At 46.0% G+C, this 20,708-nt stretch overlaps 1 protein-coding gene across 1 annotated transcript in view; it reads left to right on the top strand.

The window, feature by feature from the left end:
* The window catches only part of CRIM1 (cysteine rich transmembrane BMP regulator 1), a 153,858-nt gene that overhangs the window by 52,553 nt on the left and 80,597 nt on the right, over window positions 1–20,708 (top strand). The window contains exon 5 of the mRNA XM_077764309.1: window positions 19,846–19,967. Coding sequence (XP_077620435.1) covers window positions 19,846–19,967 — 122 coding nt within the window. The remainder of the gene's footprint in view (window positions 1–19,845; window positions 19,968–20,708) is intronic.

Below are 20,708 nucleotides of genomic sequence, written 5' to 3'. Positions count from 1 at the left end.
ACTTTGGCATCCAGGACTCAAGAATGGTCGGTCAGTTAAAGGTGCCTCTAATGAAGAAATTGAAAACAGAGAAGGAAGTCATTGAAAATCCACTGTAAATTATTTGCAGGGAAGGGAGAAGTTCTCACAGCCCTTTAGTTTCCTGTATATTAGACGGTCAGTGACCCATACGTCCTCCCCGCCCCTGCTCCACATACATCCTGCGTTCCCACCTGGATGAGACCCCTCTCTGCGCTCACCCATGCTCGGCTCACACTCACACGTGCTGGCAGCTCGCTTCCCTGAGCGCCTTCCCCTCCTACCACTTCTGCTCCCCTTTCTGGACTGCATTTCCTTTTCTTTAAGTGTTAGGACTTAGGTGCCCTCCTCTGCTCACTTGTAATTTAATTCCCATGTATCTCTTGAAGTACATTTTTATAATACATTGACATCATTGATTTTTTTTCTTTTGGTCAATATTTCCTACTCTGTGTGATTTCAAGGGAAGAGAATATAGCCTCTAGTATCTAGAGTAGGAATTGTTGTAATGTGTCAACCTACGTTTGTTGATGGGTGAATGAATGAACGAATGAACAAGCAGGCCCATGCTAGGCGATGTTGATTTCTTTGTTGAAGAAGAAAACCTGAATGTTTTTAGTTTCCTGTTACCCTCCCACTGTTGGGTGATAATAGTACTCCCCCAGCCCCCTTCTTTATGGCCCACTTCTCCATACTGCAGAAATTCTGCATCCCAGGCACCAAGGTCACCTCTCAAAGCCTTTATCTCTCCCTTCCACCTTTTCTAATATTGTTCACACTGCAGGACTCCAATTAAATTCCACTTTATCCAAAAGGTCTTCACGCTTCAACCAACACCCATCCTTCTCCCTAGGAACTCCTCACGTATTCTTTTCTGTGTTGCCAATTAATCACATATTTCCTTGCATTGTTACTTCACTGCTACATGCGTAGTCTTGTCTCTCCAACTAACGGACATTTCTAGAGGTCAGGAATTGTGTCTTCTTCTCTTCCTCTCTACATGCATTCATACGGAATGAGTCGGTAACTGCAGAATACGCTCAGACTGTGGTTAAACCTAGTTTAGCATATTAAGTGCGTTCCCACTTACTAAGTAGGATGTTAAGTCCTACTGTGGCAAGAGAATAAAAACCCAAATGATCATGTGAAAATGGAAATAAAAAGAAGAGAGCCTTCTATGAGTAATATCAGGAGTATTTTAAGAGGAAAAAAAACCACATGACTTTATTCTTTAGTGTGATTTGTCTTTAAGAGCATGATGTTTAGATACAAAGAAGAGCATTTTACAATACGTAAAATTCAGTTATAACTATTTGATCTTCACCACATGTTTATAAAAAGCATTATTAAGAATTTAGAGCCATTTTGGAGCAAAATCAGTGATGTGGAGAATTCAGGGGAAAGCCCTTCACAGTTAGGGTGAAGGTATCAGAAATGTTGGTAGTAGAGGCTTAACTTAATGATCCCTCTTTTGTAAGGATGTATTGGGCTTCCAGGACAGGAGGGGAGCTCGTGGAGTTTGCCCCCCTCACTTTATAGAACAAATTACTCTCTCTCTCATTCTCATCCAAATGGAACTGCCATTAGGGTGTCTGGGTGGCTCAGTTAGTTAGGACTCCGACTTCGGCTCAGGTCATGATCTCATGTTTGTGGGTTCAAGCCCCGTGTCAGGCTCTGTGCTGACAGCTCACAGCCTGAAGCCTGCTTCGGATTCTGTATCTCCCTGTCTCTCTGCCCCTCCCCCTCTCATGCTCTGTCTCTCTCTGTCTCAAAAATAAATACAACATTTTTTAAAAATTAAAAAAAAAAACAAAAACAGGAAAACAGATGGAACTGCCATTCCCAGTGAGACTCTCTTACCCATCCCAGCCCCTCACTGCCCTGTTTCTGTGTGAGTCCTTGTGCAGTTTGTGAATTTTCGTTTGAGTTCCCTGTTTTCTGTTACTCATCCGTTCTTCAAGCATAACTTGAGCTCTTACAAGTGGCAGACACTCCTCTCTAGAGCGTCTCATCATACATGGATCTTTCTTTCCTCTTCCATTCCTGACAGATACTGGTTTTCCCACTTTGCCTTGCCCTTCCTGCAGACAGGTTATTATTCCTTCTGGACTTGCTGCACCCCTGCTTTTTCTCAGTGGCCCATCCTTCGTTTTCCCCTTTTGCTGTCTTTGCCTGAACATCATCCCATTCTGATGTCATTCTTTCTTACAATATGATTAACTCTTAACCATTTTTAATTCTTCTTTCCTCAGCTAGGTTTTAGGTTTCCAAGCACCCTCCTGATATTTTTCACCTTTTCTCCCCTTTGCGCCCTGGGATATGATGTGAGTCATCACAACTTTCAGGAGACGGGGAAAGGACTGAGGGCTGGTGGCTTTGAACCTAAACACTGAGTGATGGCAGGAAGGAAGAACAGCACTGTCCACAGGGCTCATGACACCTGTGGTTTTTGGAAGGTCCTGTGTGTGCATGTGCGCGTGCAAATGCCTCCCTGCAAAAGGAAACTTAGAGCAGAGGAAGTTAGGTCTGATACGTTGGTCCAGATGGTGCCTTTATGGGGACGACTAAGCATTTAAGTAACATGAAGGTGGCGGTACCAAGGACAGCTTACCTGTGTAATGTGCCTTACTGTTTACAAAGCTCTCACGTTTCTGTTGTTCTCATTTTATCATTCTGATTCCATGAGGAATTCATAGGTAAGAAAACATAGTTGTGAAGAATCATGTGTTCTTTGGTACAAGGAGGAGAGCAGGTCCAAGTCTTCAGCCCTACTTCTTGGATCCCAAAGCCTTGTCCTTTCCACTGCGGTGTTGATAGCCATATTTTGCTGTTGTTTTTAAGACCAGGAAATGATACCAGTGGTTATGAATTTATATTTCGTCAACGTATGTATGTATCTCAGCATCGTACATATTCACACCATATGTAGATGTTTCAGTTACCCATTGTTGTGTGACAAACCACCCCCAATAGCAGAAGCTTAAAGCAACGGAGATTTGTCATTCCTCACGCCTCCGTGTGTTAACTGGGTGGTTCTTCCACAATCTGCTACCTTTCTGCTGCTGTTTCCTCCTCCTCCCGTCAGGGCGTGGTTCACCTGGGAGTAGAGCCGTGATGTAGGAGCCTCTGGGCACCCACCACCTTACCTGGGGTATCATTTAGCTGACCATTGTTTTGAACTTCCCTCCTTAAAGTTGTGACTATGTGGTTAAACTTGGTTTAACAGAGAGTGCCATTTTTGGATGCTGCAAGTTCTGCCTGGTGAAACCAGGTCCATTTTAAAAACAAACAAAAGCTTGCAGAGATGTTACACAAAGTTCTTCTCTGTAATGATTGATTAGAGAATGGTTGGCTGAGAGAAATGGACCCACCAGCTGTAGCTAAAGGGTTGATCCAGCCTAGGATGTAGGTCTGTGTGACCCATGTTATCCTGTGTCAGCCAGTCCAGACCGCCATGCACTTGGGCTGCTTCTCAAGAAGATAGCTCCTGGAGTCCTTTTTCCTCGACACTCCTAACTCTTGGCTATGTCCAGTGAATGTGCCTAATTTTACAGACTTCCCTTTGCCTCTGATTGTTTGTGTCTTTTTAGTAGCAGGTTTATTAACTAGTCATTAACTAGTTAAAAATCTAGACCACAATATCCTCTACCTTATTTTCTTTCATTGTAAGTCAGATAAGTTTTTCACTGCCCTTACGCCTTTTGACTTGTTACTTATTAAGCTTCCATATTTTTATTAAGAAGATGAATGAATGTAATATGTTATTGACAGTCTCCCATTCAGAGTTTATTTTAATGAGATTTGTCCCAAACGTTTTGTCCTGCAACTATACTGTCTATAAATATGAATTCCTTAAAAGTAATTCCAAAAAATCCAGTCGGGTTATTTTGAGGTGGAAATCAGTGAAGTCATTGTTTATGATGCTCAGACCTAAAATAGGGTTTTTCCTGGGTTGTACACAGTGCATCCAGCCAGGTTCCCAAGCTCCCTCCTGGCTCCAGCCTCTCTCTGACTAACGGGTCTGATTCTCCGCCAGAACCTATATCCAGAACATTTACATCTCTTGCTTTCTGAGACCCTGAAAAACCTGCTTTATGTTTAAATCAAGATTTAGAAGCACTTTTCACTTTTTTCCCTTAATCCAAAATAATTTCAAATCTTTAGATGGTCTCTTAGGTACAGTGTTGATGAGTATGTGACTTTGTTTTCCCCACAAAGTTTCAGAGACTGTCTGGAGCACATTACCATCTAAGTACAGTTCCACCGGAAATGCAGACAAACCGGAGTCCCATTCAGGCGGCAGGCTGTATGGCTTCCCTGTTGGGGACATGGAGGAGCTTGGGAGGTGGGAGGGGCCCTGCCTGGGGGGTGGCACAGCTATGTTGTGTGAACACAGACCACTGGGCTTATGGTCCCCTATGGCCCTGAGCTCACTCTCCATCTGGCCCTCACTGGTCCCACCACTTAGGACACCTAACACGCCACGTCCTACGCTTCCCTTTGTTGTCTCAGCCTGTGATCAGATGTGTGCCCGTGTGTAAACTGTCCAGCAGCTAAGGAGTTCTCCTCCATACATGACCTGGTTCCCGGGAGACAGCACATGACCAGAGATGGAGTGCTGGGGTGCAGACTCACTTCTGCATTATTCGGACAAGTCTCTCTCATCATCTGGGTCTGTTTTCTTCTCTCAGAGAGAAAAAGAGGAAGAGGGATTTGATGACCTCGGAAGTGACTTCTACCTTTAAATGTTTTGACTTTTCCAAACCTTTTAAAGGGGGAAGAACCCAAGCTGTGGGTGATAGACTCCTGGGAGAGAAAGAAAGAACATTTTAGAAAATCCCTGAACTTAGAATGCGAGAGAGAGATGGTGATAGGAAGGGGCGTGGGGGGAATCTAAACAAAGTTATTAAAAAATTGTTTACTTTTTTCCATTTTCTTTAAAAAAAAAACCAACTTAGGAAAGGCAAAATGATATAAACTTAAGAGACTAATGATTTAAGGGGCGCCTGGGTGGCTTAGTTTGTTAAGCATCCGACTTTCGCTTAGGTCATGATCTCACGGTTCGTGGGTTCGAGCCTCGCGTCCGGCTCTGTGCTGACTGCCAGCTCAGAGCCTGGAGCCTGTTTCAGAGTCTGTGACTCCCTCTCTCTCTCTCTGACCCTCCCCTGCTCAAGCTGTCTTTCTCTCTCTATCCTAGAAATAAATTTTAAAAATATGAAAAAAAAGAAAAGACTAATGATTTAAATCAGGTTATCAGACTTGTTGAATTATGAAAGCTGGGTGATAATCCAGTAAAGTAGATTACCGATTGGTCAATGGCTAATGGACTATTGCTAGTCACATTTTATTTTTTATAGCTATAAATAGCCCCTCATCTAGCAGATTGGAGACTANGAACCACACACCCTGTGTCTGGCTGCTCCATGGCTCTGGGACCCATGCTTTCACTTGTTTGTCCCCAGCTGTTGCTGCCTCACTTTCCCTGAGGTTTGGTCTTTGTCCCCTGCCACTCTGTATTCGGCTCCTGCTCATTTTTCCTGCGTTGTTCTGTATTTTAGTCTAATGCGGAAATGCACATGGACATGTACCCACACAGCATTATATCAGTGGAAGAGCCTTGGCTTCTCTCTTCCTGACTTTAAGCAGACCGTTTCTCTCTGCAAGTCTTTATTTTATTAATGTTTTATTTATTTTTGAGAGAGAGATAGAGACAGCGTGAGCAGGGTAGGATCAGAGAGAGAGGGAGACACAGAATGTGTCTCCTGAGCTAGCTGTCAGCACAGAGCCCGACATGGGGCTTGAACCCACGAACCGTGAGATCATGACCTGAGCCAAAGTTGGACTCTTAACCAACTGAGCCACCCAGGCGCCCCTCTCTCTGCAACTCTTTAAATAGAAAACAATTTCCTGAATTAAGTTCCCTTTTCTTTGTTTGACCCTCAGTTATATTTTGTCTCTTATAAGACCTTGACTTCAGAAGACAATTTCTCACTCGTACTCTGTCATATCATAACTGCTTGAAACACTACAGTTCTGGGAGGGAAAGTAAGATAAAACGAAGGATGCCAGCTCCATTGCATCTGAAGGATACCTCCTGATCTGAATCTAGGATGTTTAGTCCCCCTTTCCTCAGTCCTGGTATCGTGCTCTCAAGAAAATCTGACTTGTCGGTGCTACCTTGTATTATGGAAATAGCAAACTGCTGGTCTGCTGTTTCTTAGGAAGAGATGTAGATCTTGAGAGAAGACGCTTTTTCTGGTACTGACTCCACCAAAGGATTCTATCTGAGTGGAATTTTTGGCAGGTTGTCCCTTCCCTTCAGAAGCACTTGAGTTAAATGAAAACTAATTGAACCACAATGACACAGTGAGTAAAAAGGTGCAGCTTTGAAAATGTTAGTGAGATGTCGGAGACCCTTTGAGGACTTCATGGAAGTCAGAGAACACTGGGCTTAGTTTGGTGTCCGGGCCCGGTGATGAGTAAGACAGGGCCCGGGATGGAGAAATGCAACGCCTTACAAATAATCAGCTCTGTCAGTGCCAAGAAAGTTGCAGACTTTGGGAAGGTAGTAAGAAGGGAACACAGAGAGTGATCTGCCTTCACGAAGAAAATCAATTAAGGGTGGCTGGGTGGCTTTGTTGTTTAAGCATCCGACTCTTGCATTCGACTCATGTCATGATCTCATGGTTTGTGAGTTCGAGCCCCATGTTGGGCTTCTCACTGAGCATGGAGCCTGCGTGGGATTCATTCTCTTCCTCTCTCTCTCCCTTTGCTCCACTCATGCTCTCTCTCTCTCTCAAATATTTAAAAAAAGGAATATATAAAAAAGAAATCAATTAGTAGATTGGCTTTCCAGCAAATAATAGAAACAATTTTCTAAAAAGCTGTAAAGTAATTTGTCAGCTTTAAATCCAAACTCAGAAATCAGGGACTTCAAAAAGCACACGTACAGAAAAACTGATCATGATTTATCCTAGCCCTTCCCGTTTGCCTGCTGTTTTAAATCTTGGGATCATACAGCTCCCCCCTCATGGGGAACCCAGAGGATTTTCTTATTCCCTGTCCACTTCTTAGTGATAGGTTTGGGGTGAGTATCAGGAGTCCTCTGCTAAAGTACTTACACTTGGGCTATTGAACGCTTTAGATAGAGCTCCTCAGCCAATTCCAGAGCCTCAGTCTGTCATTCTGCTGGTTGAAGTCTTGGGAGTGGGGGTGGAGGGGAGGCTGAGGGGCGGGAGGATTAGACAAGGCCAGGAACACAAAGGACAAGACTCTCAACACAGGGCACATTAGCCCAGCCGGACACCTATGTCAAAGCCAGAAACTTCCTGAGAGCGGCTTGGAACTGAAAGTTTCCTTCTCAAAGCTCAGGGAGCACTCCTTAGTTTTTCCCTGAGACAGCGTTAAGTCCTTTAGATGATCAAGTATCTGTTGCAGATGCATGTGCTTTTAACATTGTGTTAGGTAATTAAATTGCTTGTATCACACCTACTCAAGCTAGCCAGTGGAAATGGCCCCCACGTAGGCATTTTCAAAAGGACTTCATCAAATTAAGAACCTTGTAATTAATTATCATATCCATCTGTTCCTAAAACATTGTCTCAAAGATGACACTTAATAACATTTTTTATTTTTGGTAGGATTAGTCTGTTAGGACAGATTTCTCTCATTCAGTTCACTTTTTGCATGTTCTCTTTAATTTGGATAATTTGTCCGTCTGCTTTTTGGTAATAAATAAAATTAAATTATACAATATATAAAATATGCATTAGCATAACACAGATTTAAAACATTCCTGGCTCTTGACCTGCTATCATGGTAGCATTCTCTCTGTTTTTAAACACATCCAGAAAAAACTTTGGAAATATATTTGAAGTCCTTCTTTCTCAACTAAGAAAAGAACAGCTCTTCTGTTGCCCTCTGCCACAGTAATTTTTGGCCCAAAAGAGCAAGTCAACTCATAACTAAAAAAGCCAGAGTCTATATTAAACTCTGATGTTTTTAAAACAAAATAATTTTAGGAATTCCATGTTATTTTTGGACTTAACCCCAGATTGAAGCAAATATGCTTTCCTAGAAGTAAAGCCCTTGTCCATGGAGATGAACTATCTCCCTTGTAGAGAGTTTAATTTGTCAATAATTCACTTCAGATGTGTACGCCCTGCTCTTCCTATACTAGTTCTTTAGGCCTTTAGTGTCTCACCATGAAAGTGTATCTAGTCTTATTTTACATTTGTGTAAGTCCTGAAACGGAAGTTCAAGGCTCTCATTGAGTGGCTTACAGTTTGGTCTGAGTGGCTATCACCAGACCCTGAAATACCTGGCCCTTTGACTCTCCCCAAAAGAAAGAAACTCAACCGAATTTCTTCAGCCCTGAGACTTTCAGTAAGTTGGGAAGCAGGCTCCACTGCGTGGATATAGTGAACCTCGCAGACTTCCCCCACCCACCCGCCTTTCATAGTATCCTCACCACGACACAGGCAAAGAGAACAGCTCCAGACGGCTTTGCAAATCTGTTTTGTGACGTTATTCACATAACCGGTAAGCAAATCTAAAATGTTAAAATCCTGCTTCTTCTGGAAATGCCAACAACCCCAGATCCCATGGACTGTTTTTTACGGTTATTTGCACCTGTATGTTGGATGGAAGTGATAGGACTCCTCACTGTTGTGTAGATGGCAGTCTGCAGAGAGTTCAGGGTTATATTTGCCCAGTAGACAGACATTTGGCTGCTTAACTGCAGTTCAGGTGAAGGTAAGGACAACTTGTCCTCTTGAACTTGATGCTCAGTTCATCTGTGAGTGTCTCACAGACAGGTGCATCTTAAATTGCCCTTTCCTGACTTGGCCTTTTTTTTTTTTTTTTTTTTTTGAAAAGGAAAGAAGTTGTATGTCGTGGCTCTTGTGACCTACGATCGAGCACTTTGATTACCATGACTCCGTCATGGATTCCTGAAGACCCTTAATGATACTTCTTGAGACATTAGATGGTATACTTTTGAGGGCAAGGGCACGTCCCTGTCTGTCATTAGTGCCGAGTACAGATAAATAAATAGTCAGTGCTTTCAACGAAGTTTGCAGATAGTTGATCTGTGGCAAGCCCTAGCATTAAAACCCCTTAGTGGTTTTTTTGATCTGCTTAGGGAACAAATATTTGAGTGTTTACCAGGTGCTGCACGCATGCCGTGCTACCTGGTGGGAATAAGACGTAGACTGTGATGTTAAGGAGCTTACAGTCTAAAGGCAAACACCTATAAATCGTTACAGTTTAAAGTGCTACGTGCTGTAGAAGTTGGAGCTTGCAAAAAAAAAAAAAAAAAAAACTGCTGACAGAGCAGAGGGCTACTAGTTCTGATTTGGAAAAATGTTGGATTTGACTTTTGAGCTGAGTCTTTAAGAATGAGTCAGAGTTCAGCAGCTGGAGAAAGAGGAAAGGGCATTCTAGGCTGTTGTGGTCATGGATTTTTTTTTAACTTTTAGTGTGTCGTATAGCTTAAAACATTATCACTATCCCATCTATCTTTATGATCCGAGAAAACTGGAATTCATGACAATATTGGTTCCCCCCCTCAGAAAACCATCTCTTTTCAAGACCGCATCACTTGTTTAAAATGTTTTATTTACTTCCCTATTGCTTTCAGTTAAAGATGCTTCTTAGGATCGTAACCAGGTTCCCTTCTTACCCAGCCCTGGGCTTCCTCCCCAGCCACACCCCCTGCAGGTACCCCTACGCTAAACCCCCACACCCCCTCTCAATGCATAACGTGTCCCCCGTTGGGCTGAACCACTTGTTCTAGCCTTAAATACACCGTATTCTTTGTTGCCTCTGCAAGTTTGAGTACGTTCTTCCCTCTTCCCAGAATGTCCTTGCCTCCACCCCCGTTCCCACACGCCTGTTAGACACTTAACAGTCTCTGCCCACTCACGGCCTCCCTTCACACACGCATACGCATGGCATCAGCGGTTTTTTCTTTGTGCCTCCCACCGAAGGAAGGCATCGCGGATGAAGGGATTCTCGGAGTGAGTAGAGGACTGACTGTCAGGCACAGGAAGGTCTTCAATGTTGAAGATGTGGGACGGCGACTGCCAGGAGGGTGCTTTTCTCCAGCAGCCGTTGGCAGCTGGGGTATCAGCACAGAGCGGGGAGGGAGGTGGTGGATATTACAGTTTGCACTTGGCAGCCTTGGGGCTGAATTTGACCCCAAGACATATTTTCTTTGCTTCATTTCCCCCCCTCCTCTTTAATTATTAACATTTTAAAACTGGGATGCTTTGTGTAAAAAGGTGGCTTCTTTTGAGCAATCGGAAGGCATGGTGACATTGTGCGTTTCATCATGGAATAAACAGTGAACAGACCTTCTTGAGTTGTCTACAATATCCCTTTGCCCTTTCAGGATTCTTGCCTGACTCCTGAAGGCATTTAGCCTTGCCCTTTTTGGGTATAGCAAACTTGGGGTTGGTGTCAGGGGACCAGATGTGGATGGAGGTTTAAGGGACAAGAAGTTTAAAGGCATCGTGAAGATGAAGGCTCAGGTGAAAGACCATGAGTCTGGGGCTGTATTGTGAGGGAGGTACACTCAGGACAAGGCCCAGGCTAAAGAGGAGAGGGAAAGATATCTGGGGCGCAGCCATCTCAGGGAGGCTGAAGGAGTCAGGAGATGGGAGCGTGGGCATGGGAGAACTGGGTGGATGAACCATTGTGATCAGTGAGTAAGGTGTTTGGCTTCAGAGATTTTTGAAAGCTGTGGCCTCAGGAACAAGTGGCTGAAGTGCAAGGGGCAGCAAGGATCCCCAGATTCCAAAAGATCTGGTATTCATCCATGTAGACATGGAGACCTTCCAGATTATTACGTAGTGAACAGTGGGTGGGGGCTTCTGCGTGCCAGATACTGTCCTAGGTTGCTTTTCATACATCAGTTCAGTTAATTCACCGAGCAGTCGTAGGAGAGAGGAGTACCTGGAATCATCCCCATCTTACATATGGCTCAGGTGAGGCTAAGAGAGATGATGTAACTTCCCAAGGTCATATAGCTCCTAAGTGGCCTGAACTCAAACCCAAGATTGGCCTAATGTCCAAGTGCACTCTCTGACCCCTCTTAGGAAATGAATAGGAGACAGAGCCACAGAGAGGGAGGGCTTGTGTGAAGGAAAGTGACAATGTGGAGGATGCTGACCTCCCTCCCAGCCCAGGTGAGTGAGTGAGTGAGTGTGGGGGATTCGCTGTCTCACTAAAGGCAGTTGTAAGGAAATAGCCTTTCAGGGTGAGCCGGGTAAGTTCCAGAACAGGTTTGAGTGGTACACGTTGTGGTGACATTCAGATGCTGAGAGAGTTTGTCTGCCAGGGAGAGGTCAGTATGGAGGAAGGAGTCCCCCGGGAAGCAGAGCAGTACCCTCTGAGGATGCACTTTCCCTGGAGGCCAGGCAAGCAGAGGATCTTGCACTTTGCACTGATGACCAGGATGAGAGGTCTGGGTATTGGCAGCCCCGATGGGTCCATGTGGACGCGTGCTTAAAGACGCATGCTGTGTCAGCACCAGTTCCGGCCCCAGGTGGCTCTGGGGGCCTGAAGGAACGTTTGGAGCCCAGGCCACCCAGGTTATGAAATAGCTCAGTCCCGACATCTTTGATGTTCTTCATGTGCTCCAGAGAGGAAATAGAATGGTTCATGTCCCACTGTGTTCTCCTGTGGGATCATACGTCCCTATCCTTTCTAAGCTAAACCACTAAGCTAAGAGCCAGAACCCCATGTGTCCCCAGCCCCAGCCAGCCAAGTGCCACCTGCTTGTACTCACTCAGCAAATAGTCACGAAGTAATTGTACGTTCATATGTAAGCTGATTCCATGTTCCACAGCTTCCATTGCTAAGGCAGTCGGTGACTCCAGCTCTGAAATGGGAATACCGTATGTTACTCTCCACATCCAGAGCCAGTCTTCCTCCTTCCCAGAGTGCACCGTGCCAGTTTCCCCTCTTTCTCACTCTTGCTCGCTGGTTCTCCATGCATCTCTCACCCCTGCCCCTTTGCTCTCTGAGGCCATCCTGCCCACCGCGAAATCAAATGCCATCGTCTTTCCTCCAAGACCTCAGGACACGAAGGCAGGAGGCTTCCATTCCCGGGACTTGGTCCCTTTGAGACTGTTGGGCCAAACTGAGTGTGGTTCAGGATGCCTGCCAGATCCCAGCTCTCATGTTTCAGCAGGGGCCCGGGCCCTAGGGATTCTTTGCAGCTGTGTCTGCGCTCTGGTTCCTCTGCTGCCGGGACCGAGTCCCTCTGCAACTTCGCCGGCTCCAGCTCTCTTCTCCAGCCATCCCGTCCAGGTGGTGATGTGTGTGAGGTGCCGTTGCCTCCTCAGCGCCCCCTGCTTACCGTGGAGCATCGTTCTAGAACATAACTTTATCAGTCTTAGAGGAGCCATGTGGGCTTGTAAATTCCATTTTCCTACAGTGTACACCACTTCTCTTCCTTCTTAGCACCCTAAGTTTCCTGAGCCACTTGGCAGCCTTGAGGAGGGAGCCATCATCATCTGCCCCTTGAGAACACTGACAGAGAAGGGCTACAGCGACTGCTTTATTAAGGCCTTTTGGTGGCCTTTGTTGTTATTACTAACATTAAAAATGCAAAGGAATATTTTACCTCACTGCCCTCAATTTATATTTTCTCTATATTAGAGCATATTCTTTGCTCTCCACAGAAAAAGAATGAAACAAACAGGAACAACGCAGTGATTTTACCGTTGTCTCTGATGGCAGTGGGAAGAACGTATAGTTTCTGCTGGTGGAGAGTAGTGGCCCTGGACCCACTGCTGGAAGGGAACGTGCCATCCTCAGAGCCGGGCCCGGGCTCGCCACTAACACAAGTGTTTAACTGCCCGGGTTGGCAGGGCAAGGAGATCATGTGGGAATTAGCGCGATAAAGGATAACTCAGGCTTTGTTACCGGATGAAGGGTAAATCTCTTCTGGGGAGACAGGAGAATTGTGAACCCTAGGAAACTTCCCTAGGAAAGAGGGCCGTTCTCCATAGGGTAGTTGGGCCCTCAGGAGGGCAACTCGTTTATTTTGGGATGTTTTATTTGCAGTATCTCTCTTTTTTTTTTTCTAACTTCTGCATTTCTGGAAAGAAGAAAGAAATATAATCACTACAAAGCCAGTGCATCAAATTTAATTAAACCTGAAGCTACTTTTTATAGAATAGAGCTCTGTTTTATGTGTCATTAGAATTCCCGTTCCTGACACTTGTTTCATTAATGCACTGAGTGGAATCCTAGGAGTACAAGCAAGGTTTGGGCGAGCTCCCTCCTACCTATAGTTTTTTTTAATTTATAGACCGTGATTCTCCCTCTCTGAAGGGCCCCAGCACTCAGTGAGGTGTGGGTAAACCCACTACTGGGAGGTACTGTTGGCAGAGGGCCTCACGGACTTGTTTTCCTCCGCTTGGGGAAGGTGGGGAGTCGGATGGTCTGCTGCTTCCACATTTCCTCCTCTGCAGGAGTTTATTGTAGGGGAATGTTAGAATAACAGTCGGCCTCTGCTCTGCGTGGTGCCCACCGCAGAGTATGCCTGTGCTTTGCTGTGTGGCTGTGCGAGAGGCAAGGGGAGACTCCTCTCCTGCGGCCTCTTCTGCCCCCCTGTAGTTTGGTGTCCGTGACAGTGTCTCCAGTCATTCTGGTGAAGTGAACTGTTGATTCTTGAACTAAGTTATGAAACCATAAGTTGTGAGGACCGGCATCAGGCTGGTCATCAGGCATGTCTTCTCCATTGTTGCTTAGTCCTGTTTAGTGGGGGAAAAAAGGAAAGAGTTGTAGATGTAGAAGTATACTCCTTCTCCAAAAAGAAAAAAAAATCACCCAAGAAAGCTTCGGAGAGAAGGCCCCTCTTGAGTTGGGCCTGAAGGTTGAGTACTGAAACCGAGAGGGGGTGGGGAGGAGGCGGGAGAAGGGCAGGGCTGTGATGTGCTTGCTGGACAGGGTGGAGGCCAGGAGAAGGGGTAGGAAGGGATGAATCTGGATCAGACTATTGGGGTGATGGGAATGGCAATCATAGAAACATGCGATTGTATAGTTAGAGAAAGCTCCATTATGGATCAGCCATCTCCTTCCAGAGGGGCATGCTGTGGTCACATGGTCTCTGGTGGCCATGATTCCACATTGTCCATATTGTTCCTGCCTTCACCCTGTGTGTCTCTTCTAAGCCACCATATTCACGCAGGAAGGAGGTTTTGCAAATGATTGGCAGCAAGTGCTGCAAATCGTCTTTTTTTTTTTTTTTAAATGTTTATTCATTTCTGAGAGACAGAGAGCGAGCTGGGGAGGGTCAGAGAGAGAGGGAGACACAGAATCTGAGGCAGGCTGCAGGCTCTCAGCTGTCAGCACAGAGGCGGACGCGGGGCTCGAACTCACGAACCGTGAGATCATGACCTGAGCCGAAGATGGACACTTAACCGACTGAGCCACTCAGGTGCCCCTGCAAATTGTCATTCTTACTAAAATGATAGAACTAGTTGTGCTTGGCTTTTTCCAAATTAAAAGTGCAAATTAAGTCCTAGCAGTCGAGAGCCTGTGCTTGGAGGAGCGAGTTTCTCATAAAGTAGGTCCCAGGTTCCATTCAGTGAAATCTGGAGAGTTTATGATGCAAGTAGATTCCAAGCCCTACTCCAGACTTGCAGAAAAAATAATCTGGAGGATGGCACCCTGGAATCTGCATTCTAGACAAATTCCATAGTGTTTCTATCCACATATTAGTTTTGAAAAGTGCTATACCTATTAGCTCTCAGTCTAAAATTTATATATGAAAAAGCTGTGAAAAATAATGCATGGTTTAACCTCCTTTATTAGCCATGAATAAAATGTTTATTCCAGATTATTCCTTTGATGGCTTTATCCTTCATTTTTTTCATTTACAAGACAAAGCATGCCCCCCACACTAGGGGAATTCACAGGAGAGACAGTAAGATTTTGATTTCATAGGATAAGTATGTAAAGTCCCAAGAATTCAGCACCCCTGTGTACTCTGGAAGGTCAGAGGAGAGAAAATTAATCCTGCTCGCTTTTTAAAACAAATGTTACAGGTTTTTCTTTAAATTCTAATTAGTTAAACATATATTGCAATCTTGGTTGCTTTTGGACCGGAGGAGGCCTTGTAGGGTGGTCTTAAGGTACTGTGGAGCTTACCCCTGGCAGGGTTGAGGCAGAGTGCGTGCCTGAGCTGTGGCCCTGAGTGAGAAGGGCTGGGTGGGTGGAGCGGTGAATGGCGGCCGGCCCTTGTTGTGCTCGGTGCAGCATAAGGAGGCACCAGGAGCACGTGGAAGCTAGAATAAAGATTAAGTAGAGCCTAGACTTGCAAGCACTTTGTGAGCTGTGCCAGGACCCTGGCCCCTGGCCTGCCTGGGACTGTGTAGTCCAGGAAGCAAAGGACGTGAAGGGAAAGCATCAGTACACATTGCCCTTCAGCCAACACAGCCAGCCCGCCGGGGCCTCCTAAGGAGGGGAGTGCCCTCTAGGGGTTTAGATGATTTCTGAGTGCTGTTCATTATGGTACTGAATCCATTACCTGCTCAGGAGAAAAAAGACAGCCTAAGCGACCCACCTGGCTGCAGCTGTGATTACATTATGCAAAAATTTATTAATGTGGTGCCTTGATTGATCATTATCTTAATACCGAGGATAACATTAGAGGCTTGATTTTTTTCTGGCAAATTGCATGGGCAGGTTGCTTCTTGTTTGAAGTTAAAAGGCCCTTCGCCCATACAGTATATGATTGTTTTTATGTGAACTGTCCAGAGCGGGCCGACCCACAGAGACAGAGCACAGACGAGTGGTTGCAGGGGCCGGGGGAGGAAGTGCGAGTACAGGGTTTCTTTGTGAGGTGATGAAAATGTTCTAAGATTAGGTAGTGGCTGTGGTGGTTGCACAACCCTGTGAGTATAAAACCACTGAATTGCACTTTAAAGGGATGTGAGTTTTATGATATGCTAATTGTATCTCAATACAGCAGTTATTTTATTTACTTATTTAGAAAACAAAACTCCTAGCATTTCTGCGGTGGGTTTCCTGCCAACAGCTCTGCCTGAAGCAGCCTTTTGAGTTCATGGTACAGAAATCTCCGTGTCGTGCTTCTCACTTTGCCTTTTGTACTTTTGTTTTTAGTTACTGTTATCCCTCTTTTATTCGTTTCCGGTTCTGTTGCATTTGAGAAGGATTTATTAGCGACTATGCACAGTGGATGCAACAAGAGCTTGTGGTAAGATTCGTACTCAAGTCCCCACAAAACAGAGCGAGAGGGGCCTTAAGGGACTTAACGGTATCTGGCGGCTCCAGGAGAAGCTGGCATTTGAGGTCGGCCCAGGAGGACAGATAGTATGTGGACAGACAGCTGGATGAGGAATATTCCGGAGAGAGCAGGGGTAAGCGGCACGGAGGCAGCAGCATGAGGGCTGGTGCAGAGAATTGAGGAGTGACCAGAGTGGAAGGAAAATGAAGAGAAAGACCCTAGGGGAGACTTGGGGAAAAGGCCCGTGGACTCAACAGTGTCGAAGGCTAGGCTGAGCCGCGAATCGCTTAAGTGAGGGGTAGCTGACGACCTTGGACGCTGGAGGGACAGGAGCTGGGCTGTGGTGTGGGTTGGAAGGAGAGAGTCAGGTGAAGGAGGCCAGGTGAGGACCTGGGAATTGGGAGAGAGGGGGTTTTAGAAGTGAGGGTGAGTGCTGACCTCGCTGCCATGAGCATCTTGTTCTTACAGGTCTGTTTCCTCTACTGCTAATCCACACATTTTCTCCATTTTCTTGCTTGCTCTTTATCCAGTAAAGGGTAAGAGGAAGATGGGGGGAAAGGACAGAATAAGAAAGAATAAAGAAAGCAGAGAACAGGGGTAAGAACAAAATAAAAGTTTGCATCCTTCAGTTGTTTTGTAATTCAACATTTCCTTTTCACGGTTCACCAGAAGGGAACCTCGTTCTTGTGGAAAGTGCAGAGCAGGAAGCCTTCTTTAATCTCAGGTCATGTGTTTAGGCTGTGTGCCTCACTATTCCCGTCTATGAAAGGGCAGACTACCTACCTTTACTGAAGGTAAACCAGAGAATCTAGATCTTATTAAAGAATTTTTAAAAACTAACTTGGCTTACGTAATTTGTAGACCTACTAAATTTTCTTGGCAGATAAGGGTCCTGATGAGTCCCCCATTCGTTACCTGAGAGAGTAAGCATAAAGACGACCCGTGTGAGTTGTGTTATGTTGAACTGTATGAGATTGCCGTTTGGCTATTTTTGACTTACAGAGAAATGACAGTTTTCCTAGAGTTTCAACCTTATAGTTGCTGGATAGATATCTGATGTGAGCTCAGGTTCTCACCTTTTCTGGTTTCTCAGGAAGTTCAGTCTTTATTAAGGTCTTTAACACCTGCTAATTTTAGGTTCAGTGGAAGCCATGTGAAGTCAAAAGATGGCAAGAGGTGGGGAGTGCTTGCCAAGAGGCTAGTCCAGAAGGGGAAGGGAGCTGGGAGCAGGCCAGCCAGCCAAAACCGGGGCACCTGGACCCCTGGAACTTGAACATACAGTCCTTCTGGGCTTAGAAGCAAATATTCACCATCAGAGGTGTTCTTTGGTAAGTGGGTTACTAGGCAGTTGTGCGCAGTTTCAGACCTTCTGTAACCTACTGCAGACAATCTCTGTGAATCGCTACAAAAGCGAGACAGAGATCTAACTGTAGAGAAACAGGTCAGATGTAAAAGGGGAAAAAAGAAGCCGGAGGGCAGACTCCATTATGGTTCTCAGCTTGGTGGGGTTTCTGACTGCCTAGCGGAGAGCCTGGCACCTGAGTGTTCAGTAAAAGTCCTGAAGGCCTGAAGGGTATTTGAAGAGGCATTTTCCGTTTCATCGTATGCTCTCTGGTGTTTGAGTTAGAATGATTCCCCGGAACACATCAGTAGGCAAAAATGTGGATCCCAGACGACGTGGAAGAAAAGGTTAGTCAGCATCTCGTGTAGGATATGCTGCTGTTGTAATGACAGACACGCACCAGAACCAGGGTGTGGCCGCGTGGCGCCCTAGCCCCACTGATCTGTAGGGGCTGTAGGGGCCGAAGGGTTGAGGTTGTACGGGGGATTGAGGGTAAATGGAAGTAATACGTCATCACTGTAGTATCACAGGGATAGGTTACCTGCTTACAATCGTAGTAACAAGGCACACAACAATGAAAGACTAGGGAATAACCTTTGCAGTTCAGCCCTAGAAGTCGGTTGCCCTGTAGGAATACAGATCCTCCCACACAGAACAGGCAGACGTTTATCTGAAACCATAAAAGAGAAATTCCATCGCAGCGAAACCTTAACTGCCTAACCCCCTCTTCTCCCAGGCCCCCCCGATAGAACCATGGCCTCATTAAAGCCCGAAGGGGCCCGCCTTGAGAGGGGTTGTTCACACCTTTCCCGTGGCTTTAATGGTCTTTGGTACAAATTTTAATTTACATTGGTTTCCCTTTTAGTTCTGCAATCAGCTGCAAATGTAGCTAAACCTCTGGACCTGACTATTGAGGCACTCGTGGACTACGAGCAGACTGTATTCCGTATTTGTTAGAGGTCCAAAGAACAATAGGAGAACAAAGCAATGACTTAAATAAGAAGGTGGGGGGAAAACAAAACAAAAATTAATGAGCATGTTAATCGTTCTTCCCAGCTGGGAATGTTCCTGTCCCCTGATCCTGGCCTGCACTGTACACAAATACCCACGTACTTCCTGCAAGGCTGTCTCTTTTTAGGATGCCTTCCTTTTTACTCCTGTCAACCTGGAAACTCCCTTAGTCATCTCTCTGCCCTCTGCCCCCTCCTTCCATCCCCAAGGGAGCCCCGGGACGGGGGGGTTGGGGGGAGAGCTGCAGGCTAGCTGCTCCCTCTTTTATTCCATTTTTTACCCTAATATCCTGCTGCCCTGAGCTTCTCATTCCCTGCCTGGTTCCCTGTAACAGGAAGTGGACATTTTTTCCCTCCTCTTGTGCTCACTTCATGCTTATACCCACCTCTCACTTTTCTGTGTTTAGGCAGGTTCCACAGCAGAGTTGAACTTAAGTAGGGGTGAGAGCCAGCAGAGCGAGCTGGCATTTCATCGAACACCTCATTCATGCGTGTAGAGATAAATGGGTGTGTAGTACTTTCGAAGATCCCCCAAATTAAGACTTTCAGCTTTCAGCAACTGTCACAGAGTCCACTTACTAGAGCTTATACCCTTTGTAAAGAGCTCCTCGGTCTTCCGTCAGCGTCTGTTTCTTGTGTTATACATAATTACAAATGAACGTGGCTAACGATGAAGGTGCTCCGAGGCCAATCACACGGACAGAAAGATACTAAAGATACTCAAAAGCTACTAACTTAATGGCTGAAGGAAGGGCCAGAAAGCCCTCTGAAAAACACCTAAAGGTCGACAGCAACAAAGCAGCAACACAGGGCCATTTAACACGGGAGCCTTCCCCCCCACCCCCGCTTCCGTGTTGGCCTGAGCGAGCATCACTGATTTATGGAGTAACACATCACGTACACACATAAACAGCCCTGTGTCAGCAGGGAAATGCTTGTTAGGCTGGTCCGGTTAAGTAAGAAATGACGTGATGCATTTTAGGACTATTTCTGTCGAAATGGTTAAAGTTACGAACATGGGTGCATCTTAAGGAGACGAGCCTGTTATTTGGAATGCAGATTACGCCAGCACCCACTCCCCATTCCCCAGTGACCCCAGAGAAGCAGGACAGTGTCGTTTGCCACAGCCACTGCTGCTTTGTTTGTGGTCTCACGACTTCTATGTTGTTGTTTATTCATGGGGTTTTCCTTCCCTTTTTCTTTGGTTTCAGATGCGAGTGTCTCTCTGGCTTATGTGGTTTCCCCGTGTGTGAGGTGGGATCCACCCCTCGCATAGTCTCTCGTGGAGATGGGACACCTGGAAAGTGCTGTGATGTCTTTGAATGTGTTAATGGTACGTGGGGTGCAGGAGGAGGGAGGGTTCCGCCTGGCCGCCCTGCCCGCGAGAGGCGGGCCACCCACTCAGGAGGAAGGTCCGCTTGGGATCCCCCAGTGCAGCACAGGGAGTCAGGAAAGGGGATCCTCACTCCGGCCATCAGAGGATTCGCAACGCGGAAGCACGGGGTGGCTGTAGCTGTCACATCCGGCAGTGTTTCTGTAGTGCAGAAACGTGAGGATTTCAAGCAGAAGGCTCGTAGAAGCTGTGCTCACACCGCCACCGCTGTCAGGAGCCGGTCTGTGTAACTGATGCCACATTGAAGCGATCCCAGCTTGACACAGAAAAGGCATCATTCCCCTAGTCGAGCGTTTCCCTACGCAGAGAGCACATCTTTGACCGGTGCTGGGTCATTCATGTTCACCCGCTTTCAGCTCGAGCCTTGTGGCGCAGAAAAAAGATTCTTCAGTCGCAAGATTCCTTCAAATAGAATCTGCCTCTCCCTTTCACCTTTCAGGACAGGGCTTGGTGTTTGGTGACATGGTGTTTATTGAATTTGGACGCTTAGAAAGGGAGGAGAAGCTAAGACGTGCCCTTCCCTCAGTTTTCAGAAGGAAAACAGAGTAAAAGTCAAGCAAGTGAAATGTCAATAATTCTAGCACTGTTTAGTCAGTACCTAGACACGAGGAGAATGAAGACGCACTTGGACAAATACAAGAAATCGCATGTGCAGAACCCCGGCCCCCCCCCCCCCCGCAC

Source organism: Crocuta crocuta, unplaced genomic scaffold (genome assembly GCF_008692635.1).
Source record: "Crocuta crocuta isolate KB4526 unplaced genomic scaffold, BGI_CrCroc_1.0 scaffold164, whole genome shotgun sequence".
Taxonomy (NCBI): domain Eukaryota; kingdom Metazoa; phylum Chordata; class Mammalia; order Carnivora; family Hyaenidae; genus Crocuta; species Crocuta crocuta.
Note: the sequence above shows the minus strand (reverse complement) of the source record. Positions and strands in the feature narration are given on the sequence as shown.